General features: G+C 34.2%; 3 protein-coding genes across 3 annotated transcripts; all 3 read right to left on the reverse strand.

Moving 5' to 3' along the window:
* Positions 1-1615: 1615 nt before the first annotated feature.
* Positions 1616-3515, reverse strand: LOC141693072 (exopolygalacturonase-like). Its single transcript, XM_074498074.1, has 4 exons — positions 3369-3515; positions 2915-3211; positions 2287-2799; positions 1616-2077 (listed from the first exon to the last, which is right to left on the reverse strand). Exons 1-4 carry the CDS (start codon positions 3507-3509, stop codon positions 1835-1837), a joined length of 1194 nt encoding a protein of 397 aa, XP_074354175.1. The 5' UTR covers positions 3510-3515; the 3' UTR covers positions 1616-1834.
* Positions 3516-3740: 225 nt separating this feature from the next.
* On the reverse strand, positions 3741-5801 carry LOC141693073 (exopolygalacturonase-like). The gene is made up of 4 exons (XM_074498075.1): positions 5456-5801; positions 5050-5346; positions 4267-4779; positions 3741-4006 (listed from the first exon to the last, which is right to left on the reverse strand). The coding sequence occupies exons 1-4, from the start codon at positions 5588-5590 to the stop codon at positions 3764-3766; spliced, it is 1188 nt and encodes a 395-aa protein (XP_074354176.1). The 5' UTR covers positions 5591-5801; the 3' UTR covers positions 3741-3763.
* A 147-nt stretch (positions 5802-5948) lies between these two features.
* Positions 5949-9725, reverse strand: LOC141693074 (uncharacterized). The gene is made up of 3 exons (XM_074498076.1): positions 9270-9725; positions 7438-7776; positions 5949-6492 (listed from the first exon to the last, which is right to left on the reverse strand). Exons 1-3 carry the CDS (start codon positions 9543-9545, stop codon positions 6013-6015), a joined length of 1095 nt encoding a protein of 364 aa, XP_074354177.1. The 5' UTR covers positions 9546-9725; the 3' UTR covers positions 5949-6012.
* Between the last annotated feature and the right edge of the window lie 603 nt (positions 9726-10328).

Below are 10328 nucleotides of genomic sequence, written 5' to 3' on the forward strand. Positions count from 1 at the left end.
CAAATAAATATGAATATTTGATAAAAGAATAATTGGCTTTTTGAAAAATATCCAAGTATAAAAATATTTTTGTAAAAATAATATCATTTATAAAAAAGTTTGCAAAATATTTTTTAATTTGCAAAAATACTATTTTTCAAAAAAAAATTACAAAAATACGATTTTTTGCAACTGTGATCAAATTGATGCAACCTTTGACGCAATTACATGCAACCTCAAATACAATTAAAAAAACTTCCAACTAGTTGCATATATGATTAATTGTTGATTTTGGTTCATTCTGTAGTTTTGCAAAAAAAAAATCGCAAAAAAACTTAGAAAAAATAATATTTTTGATAAATTCTCAAGAATAATCTTGTCAAATAAATACTTATTCTCGGTCACAACAAATAATATATTTTTATCTGGATAAATGAATAATCTCTATTAATAGATAAAATATTTAGATTACCAAGATATTCAACTATTATAGAGGTTTAACTGGATTCATTTATATAATATACTTTGTACTAATAAATTAAGGAATATTAATAAGCCAGTTCACTGTATCTTAATATATAACAAAATACTATATTCATAGGTTTTTTTTAAGTTACCAAAGTCGTCGACACACTTCACTAAACTGTAAATCATATACATAAAAATCAACAAATTAGACAAGTTCATTATTCATAATAATAGAATTATTAAATATTATTCTTTTGCTTTTTTGTAATTTATGATATTGGATATATAGACTCTAAATGCATTTATAAAATAATTCCAAAAGTATAAATAATTCCAAAAGAGAATATTCTCCGTCAAATTTTTGTTCTAAATATTCTTTCTTTAAAATAGAAATGTTATTAACCGGAGTACACAAACATTAGCATTATCTTGGAGCCTTTTATTTTTAAAAGTTTGTTGATATAATTATAGTAGGTTTATATAATGTTTGGTAGAATTCAAATCTGCATAAAATATTCGAATAATTGGAGTTCTTGGCTTAATTATTATCGAATCAAATTCAAATAATTTATCAAAACACAACAATTTGATTCCGAAAATATAGTCTCTTCAAAATACCAGTTTTTTAAATTTTTGAAAGTATTTTAAAGTAAATACAAAAATACCTTAACATATCTTATAAATTTTCTTCTTTTTGAATAAAAATTATTTTACAACAATTTTGTGCATAAAAAGCGCATTATTATTAATAAGAATGAAGTACAATATAAAATCAATCAATTACTTAACGAGGACGAAGGCTCTGTTTGGAAGTGTTTTGAAAACTGTGTTCTATGAGAAAAAGTGCTGGTAAAAAAAGTGTTGTCTGGAAAATTAGATGGCTGTTTGGTAATTTTTTTAATTTATGCATATTTTGAGATATAATATATAAAAATAATATTTTTGAGAAGGTTTGACAGTGAAACTGATAGCTAATTGCTGCATCTTCGAAAAGCATGGGCACATACTTTTAACAGTAGCTTTTAGACCAAAAACGTTTTTGCAGAAAGCAGATTTTACAATTTACCAAACACTAACAGTTTTTCAGCAAAAAGTTGTCTGAAACAATAAGAAACGGATCCGAAGCCGTGCAAAATCTGGTAAGTTATTATAAAAAGGCGTTCATGGTACACCATCGAAAAACATATTTTTGATATAATGAGGTAAAAACAGTACATCATGCATAAACAAACTATTTCAATCTGGGAGGGCATGCCTAGATAGCTACAGATCCTCTAAGGGGCATCTTAAATTATTTCGAGCCCAACTTGAGCAGGACATGTTAAATGCTCGGCTCGAACGATCTCTCTTGTATTTGAAGCTGGACCCCCTTGTGCTAATGCATGAATTACATCAGAGGCAATATGTTTCTACAAGGGGGAGGATTTTGAGTACCAGTATAAGATACATGAGCATTTGAACAAAAAGATTTTGCTTTGCCACCACTATATAACCTTAAGTTGATGTCATCTAACTCTATTCCTTCACATGGCTTACTTCTGCTGCAATCCAAATTTACTGCAATTTTCGAACTCGATGTTCCCCTGACTCTTATGAACTTCACATCTTTTACTTGAACATGTGAACTTCCCTGCAAGTTATTCAACAAAGTGTGTAATTAATCAATCAAGAAACAAGATAGGAGAAAAATAATACTCCCTCCGTCCCAGTTTATCTGTTCAGTTTGACTTGTGTTCGTAGTTTAAGGTGCATTGACCGCATAGTTCCGGTATCTTAAACTACATGTAAAAGTCAAACTGGACAGATAAGTTATGTTGTTTTGGAGATGACATGACATACTCTGCATCCCTCCGATCCTCCACAGTACTGTTGATCGATAATGATTGGATTTCGCGTGTTGTTCATTAAAATGTCTTGGAAAGTAACATCAGAAATGGATACTCGAAAGGGTGAAGGCCATGTTTTGATTCTGACACCATTTTGTGTCGAGCTTATGTTGCAACTTAGTACTTTGACGCCCTTTACGTTTTGATCTGAAGGACTCTTGCCGATGCTTCCTATGCTAATACCATGTCCAGGACCGCAATTAACTCTGGTGATGTTAATGTTGGTTGTTCCAGCTCCAATCGATATGCAATCATCTCCGGTGCCTATGTTGGAATCGAGAATGTTGACATAGTTGATGTTTCCGGTGTGAATTCCATCTGTGTTTGGGCTATCAGCTGGTGCTGTTATTGTAATGTTGCTGATGGTTATGTTCTCACTTTCTTCTATTTTCATTTGGAATCCTTTGCTGTTGAGTAATGTTATGTCTTTAACTAATGATTGGTTGACATTCGTCAACACCAGTGTCTGTCAATTCAAGAAATAATGTTAACTAACCAGCAAATATGAAACCTTAAGGTGTCAGAGTAAGCCCCTCACATGATCTTATACTCTTCAACAAACAGTACTTTACGGAACTTACAGTAGCAAGGGGTGTGCAGGATGCTGCCTTGTGGCAAGATTTGAAGGGCCAAGCTGAAGGACCTTGGCCGTCAAATGTACCATTTCCTTGGATAATCAAGCCATTGACATCGCGGAAACTTATCCAATACGTTGCATCGGATTTACCAGGAGGTGCCTGTACAACTGCATTTACCATGAAATTCACTCCACCCTTGCATGGCCCTGAGAACTGTATAGTATCAACCAAGTACGTTCCATCTACTATCGAAACAGTCCCTCCTGATCGACATGCTTTCTTCCACGCATTTCTGAAAGCCTTTAACCAAAAAAACAGAAAAGAAATACAAAATATACCAGCTTTTTAGAAATCATTTGTAACAAACATCAGTACACCAATCTGTTCCACTTTGACAGATTTTTTGCACTGAAATTGTGGTAAATGTTTCAATTTCGATGGAAAATTTAGAACTTACCTTGGTGTTTTCAGTTTTGCCATCCCCAACTGCACCGAAAACTTTTACATCAAAAGTACCCTGGCTACAAACTTGATTGATACATGCAACTACAAACACTACTAACATCAAAACCTTAAAACAGATCAAACCTGAAGCCATGATAACTATGTTTGTATCTGTATTTTACTCTTGTTACTCATGTTTTTTATGTAATTGCATGCTTTATATAGAGCCTTTGCTTATCCAGTGGGATGCTATTTAGGCATGCATTTATATCAAAATCTCGCGAGGCTTATCAAATTATAACAAATTTCTCAATGTAGCCAATCAAAAGATCTGTGCACTTAATTTTGTTTCTACATACTTTATATATCCGCTAAATAGATATCAGTATATGATACTATATCTGTGCATCAAATTGGAGACAATGCGTTTTGACAAGGGGCAGGATTTTGGGGGCCAATGTAAGATATATCAGCATTTGAACACGAAGAAGTTGTTTCCCCTCCATCATCTAAACTCAAGTTGATGTCATTTAGCTCAATACCAGAGCATGGTTTACTGGTGCTGCAATTCAAATTTACTGCAATTTCTGAACTCGACGTTCCTTTAACTCTTATGAACTTCACATCTTTCACTTGAACATGTGAACTCCCCTGAAAAACATCAAAAACGTAGTGTGTTACTGTTAACATATATAATATTATCATTATTGGATATTTTGTTATTACAATAGTTTTCTTGTTGAAATGATTTCCTTAATATTATCGTTTGGTTTAGTTCATATAAGTCTCTCTTCTGTTGTAATCGAGAACAAGATTCTTATTGTAAAATCCTACTTTTATCTTTTCTCTCTATACTTTATCAGTATCCATTTGCAAGTAAGATAGACTATATTTTGTGAGAGATGACATACAGTGCAGTCATGTCTTCCACCGCAGTATTCTTGATCAATAATAATCGGATTTTGTGCTTTATCCATTACAATGTCTTGGAAAGTAACATCTGCAACGGATACTGGAATGCTTGAAGTCCATGTTTTGATCCTCACACCATTTTCTGTTGAGCTCATTTTACATTTTTGTACTTTGACGCCCTCCACATTTTGATCTGACGGATGCTTGCCAATGCTCCCAATGCTGATGCCGTGGCCAGGACCACAATTAACTCCACTGATACTAATGTTCCTCGATCCATCCCCAATTGATATGCAATCATCTCCAGTGCCAATGTTGGAATCCAGAATGTTAACGTAGTTGATGTTTCGGGTGTGAATCCCATCCGTGTTTGGGCTATCAGCTGGTGCTGTTATTGTAATGTTGCTGATGGTTAAGTTCTCACATTCTTCTATTTTCATTTGGACGCCTTTGCTGTTGAGTAATGTTATGTTCTGAACTAATGATTGCTTGACGTTTGTCAACACCAGGGACTGTAAATTTAAGAAACATGCAAGTGTTAATGTAACTCCTTACTTTGAGAATTTTATTATATGGATGATTATGGGAGATTTGGAATAGTGCATGAGATAATGATATTCTTAAAATTCTCAGCCTTGCTGCACTACAGGAAAACAGGACAAAACGGACCAGCTTTGCATCCCCTTTACTCGGTCGGTTTTAGTTGTTCCGTTTTACCCCCTTTCTTGTAGTGTGTGAGGCTATTATACTGCATAAACCTTACTGGAAAACACAAAACTTACTGGACTTAATGGTGTGCATGATGCTGCATGGCGGCAATCGTTGTAAGGCCAAGCTGAAGCTCCTTGGCCGTCAAATGTACCATTTCCCTCGATAGTCAAGCCATTAATACCGTAGAATTTTATCCAATAATCTGCATTAGATTGATCTTTAGGAGCCTGTATAATTGCATTTACCATAAAATTCACTGGACCATTACATGGCCCTGGGAACTGGTTGCTCGCAAGCAGATACGTTCCGTCTGCTATCAGAACTGTGCCTCCTGATTGGCATACTTCTTCCCATGCATTTTGAAAAGCCTTCATCAAATAGAACAAGAAAACTTCAGAACTCACAGAGTATACAGATGTGTAAATGTTATAGATGAGCTAATTAATTAGCTGTTAATTAAGTGTCATTAAAACTTACATTTGTGTTATCAGTTATGCCATCTCCAACTGCACCAAAATCCTTTACATCAACACCCTGGCTACAAACATGGTGAATGCATTTTACCATTAACACCAACAGTAAAACCTTTGAAAATAACAGATTTAGACCCATGTTTAATGATGTTGCTTTTTGTTTTTGTTAAAAACCCATACACATTTAGACCATTGTTGAGTTGCATATATATGCAGGGTGATGTGATTTAAGCATGTATTTATACTTGTTCAAGAATTATTGTAATCCATCCTTCAGTTAATGTATATGCAATTAATATTTCAAATGTAACCAAGGATATGAATGCTACAATACATATAACAACAAGCTATGACATAATCTTGGTGCAACAATATTTCCCTCCTCCTTTTACGGATATTGAGGGTTCAAATCTTGTCAAAGACAACGATGGGTGTGTCATGTGTGAGTGTGTTTAACTAGGAAAACAATAAACACAAAATGTTTCAAATGCTGTAACTAAGCAAAAGAAAATTCATATGATTGACTGAGCATATAGTTTTGAACATTCAGATGTTTAATTTTTACACAATGTCCTCAGGAGGAATGAAGCAATCCATGGATAGTCCGGGGACATTAAAAGCAAGATCGTCGATTGTCCAGGTTTCTTCCATCCGTGTTGTCACTGGACCTCCTCTCAAATTGTCTCCAAACCGTGTGATGATGGCACTGGATTTTCCAGAATGCGAAATTCTAACTCCCTCCACTGTCCGGTAATCTTCCATTTTCGTGCTCATTGTGGTTTCCCAGTATGTAGGATGACAACCTGGTGACTGAATTCTGGTCAAGTAAGAGTCTTCCAAGTATAAAATTAATCCATTTTTTTGGCTGAAATAACCAAACATAACATGTTTGATCATCTCGGCTGTTGGATCGCTCCGTGCTGCAAGGTCCGTGTCATCGGCTGATAACTTTAATACGAAACAATCTATGTCATAGATTTGCTTTTCTCCCATGTACTGAGCCGAGGAGAAAACATCTGCAATAGCTACTGGATCTAGTCCCTGGAGAATTAATCATGCATTTTAGCATTACTTAAGTATTAAATAACATATTCTTCGAAAGAAAATAATAATTGTGCATGTCAGAACAAGCAATGGCGTAGCCAGGAACTGAAAGCACAGTTCTGAGTGAGGTCAAACCTGACATTCATTACTATCAAATTTTAGTGAGGTTAGCTGAACTCGCTATCGATACATTGACTACGTTCCCGAGAACCAGTGCATCCAAGTCAGAAGTCCGAGGAAGGAGGATGAGATGCAGCACATAATCTTAATTTGTTTATAGAGCTCACTGATGATACAATGACAATACCTATGAGAACTGGATCCGAGTCAAGGTCTGAGGAGGATGAGATGCAACACACGATAATCCGACTCTCAGATATAAAAATGCTAAAGCTATTAAAGCTATTTTCAAAATGTGACTGCCATTCTAGCTTCCACACTACTACACGTGAAGACCATAAGACTTTACATGGTGATGAAAGAAAGGACTAATTAAAAAGAAGTGCGATTGAGCCCAAAAACAAGTAACATGCCAAAGGTGAAAAAGTCATATAAGTGCCCTTTATACCTTGTAGGGGCACTTCTTAATGGAATATAACCATGAATCTCATTTGCTTTCTCCACTAGCTTTAACATTGCCTATCTACTTGTAAGCAATAAGACTAGATATTTTTAGTATCTCGGTAGAGTAACGGTCCGAGCGTACTATTGTTGTCGGTATATCATGTCGTGATAAATTATAGCAATACGCGTAAGATGGGTTTCCCATGCATTTGCACCAAAAACCCTATTTTACACAATAATATGATAATACTCAGCAATTCTTCGTTTGTCGTAGACAGGACTCGTTTGACATGTAGAATTTAATATTTGAATTTATGCAGCTATTACCGGAAAATTTACTGTCTAAATAATTTCTTTAATAAATTTAAGCCAACTGACCTGAAGAGAGCGACGGAGAGGACGAACACCGCCTTTGGCAGTGTGGGAGCCGAGCCACGGGGTGCGCCGCCAAGCCACATTGCCATCACTACCAGCAACAACCTTGTGGCGTCCTACAACAAGCTCAATTTGCCATTTCTTGGGCACCATTTGCCAAATTACAAAGCAGCCCCTCGTCGGAAGCTGCCTCGTGGTAGCTCCACCAGCAGAGCCTAGCTCATCTACCATAGCCATAGTAACTTTTCCAGTAACATACATGTTCTTTACACTTCCTTCTAATTTTCTGCAACCTGTTGCAGCTGTGAAGTGTTGTATAATGTATTCTGCCGATGATGAGACCTGGCCAATTATAGTGACTAAAATTCATCAATTCATTGCATTTCACTGTTCCTATAAACGCCTACCTGCATACATTTTATCTTCCCTAAAACTCGAATTTTCAATGAGTGCAATGAGATAACTCAAGAGTTAAGGGTTTATTTGTTGTGGTCCCAGGTTCTGAGTTCCATTCTCGCTCATCCCGAGATTTGTTAGAACAGATACTTAATTGTAAGACATATAAGCCAAATTAGTTAAAAAAAACTCTATTTTTCAACCTCCAAAACAGAGCTACCTATCTACATATCTGCATGAGTAAAGAATCAAATGTACTTAATTTTAGAAATTAATAATCTTTAATTCGCGAGCTAGAAATTTTCAGGTACGGTTGGAAAATAATTAAGAGATGCTAATTAATTAAATATGGTAGCACTGGAGGGGACATAGACTTTATTTAAATTTATTGAAAAGATCGAATTATTAATTTTTTCACTCTGTTTATCAGAATGTACATAGACAGAATGGACCCTCATAATTAACTGGTACCTATATAATTGTGGTCATAACTAAAGACTCAGAGAATAATCAACCAGACTGGCACTAATTATACTCTAAGTTTATTATTTGTACATATTTTGAGTTTTTTATAAAGTATAGTTTATAATGGTTTTTAAAAAAAAAGTAATATCAGAAAAAAATAAAAAATATATTATGGAATTATGTTTTAAAGGAGTATCGAAAAACGTGTCAAAATGTAATATATAAAATTTAATGGGACATATAGAGTATTAGAATAGCATAATAGATCCAAACTAAGGGTCTGTTTGGCACGCTACTTATAAGCCACGCTACTTATAAGCCCTTAACAGCTTATCGACGAGTGTTTGTCGACCCAACTTATAAGCTGAATTTACAACTTATAAGCTGATAAGTTGAAAGTTGGCACTGACGTACTTTTTTCCAACTTATTTTCATTTTTTCACTTTTTTCTGAAGTTTTGAATTTAAAATATAAATTTTTAAATATTTTCTAATTTAAGATTCATGAACTAAGATAATTATATTTAATAATTATTTGTTTTAATTCATTTAAGTAAAAAAAATTCTGACTTATAAATAAATTTATCCAAACACTTATAGAACTTATAAGTATTTATCAACTTATCACTTATTTCACACTTAATCATTTTAAGTTATAAGTTACTTATTTTAAGATTTCCCAAACGGGCACTAAGATTAGGATAATGTAATTTAGATGTTCAATATCTGACAAGTTCGAATTTGTAATTTAGATGATCATCAACACACGATTGTTATCGTATCACAAATATATTATTATTGTATCACAAATATTAAACCGTGTATATATATCAAAAATCCTACTTTACACGTAACCTATAATATGTTGTTTACGGTAATCGCTTGCCCCTACTTAAGATAACTTATGTAAAAATATGGCCAACGAGGAGATTATGAGAAAGTGAAGAAATGAAAATGTGGAGAAATATTGCTTACTTGATGAGGAAGAGAAAGAGTTTGAATGAGTGGAGGAGATGAAGAAGAAACAGGCAAAAGAGGACAACCAAGAACACTTAGAAGAATCTTGATATTATCTTCAGATTTCTTGTTAAAGAGGAGGAGAAAGAGAGATTGTTGAGACAACAATAACAGATTATTCTTTATCCACTTTTTCCATTTCTTTCTTCCTTTTTTGCTCAACTCTTCTTCGTCTTCATTTTCATTTATCATTGGTTCTTCTGACAATGGTGCTAATCGAGTACTCATCATCATGATCTCTCTCCCTCTCCCTCTCTCTCCCTCTCTCTCTCTCTCTGTCTCTCTCCCCTCTCTCTCTCTGTCTCTCTCTCTCTCCCTCTCTCTCTCTCTACCTATCTCTCTGCCTCCCTCTCTATCTCTCTCCCTTTTTTGGTTTTTGATAATGAGAGACAAAAGTGTATGAAATATGAATGTATTGAAACAGAGATATAGAATGATAGACTGGTAAAAGTACTATACTATTACAGGGGCCAATCCAAGTCTTTCGCTTTAATGATAAAAATTGGAAACTTCATTTCTTTGCACGTGCGTAACTTGCGCGTGAAACCAACATTCCCTCCAGTAGGCGAGGTTGAGCTATATATCAATACTATCATATTAGCCCGTAAATATTTAACATACTATTTTTAACATATTATTTCAGATGCGTTGAATTTATATTTTACGGGCCTAAATTTAAGGAAAAAAATTTATTCCGTTGAATGACTAAAAAAATTTCTTTACATCTGAATCCTTGAAATACTAATCTAAAAATTCTGAAACAATAGGTTAGATATGACTTATCTAGCAAATTATAATTAGGGAATTCTGAAACAATAGGTTAGATATGACTTATCTAGCAAATCATAATTAGGGAATTCTGAAACAATAGGTTAGATATGACTTATCTAGCAAATCATAATTAGGGATTACCGCCCACAACTTCTAGTTTTAGTACCTAGTATGTATGGCATCAGGGTGACCACAAAATTTGATTTGAACTTAAAAATTAAAGTTTAAAGTAATGATATTCTCTCT

This window comes from Apium graveolens, chromosome 10 (assembly GCF_009905375.1).
Source record: "Apium graveolens cultivar Ventura chromosome 10, ASM990537v1, whole genome shotgun sequence".
Lineage (NCBI taxonomy): Eukaryota > Viridiplantae > Streptophyta > Magnoliopsida > Apiales > Apiaceae > Apium > Apium graveolens.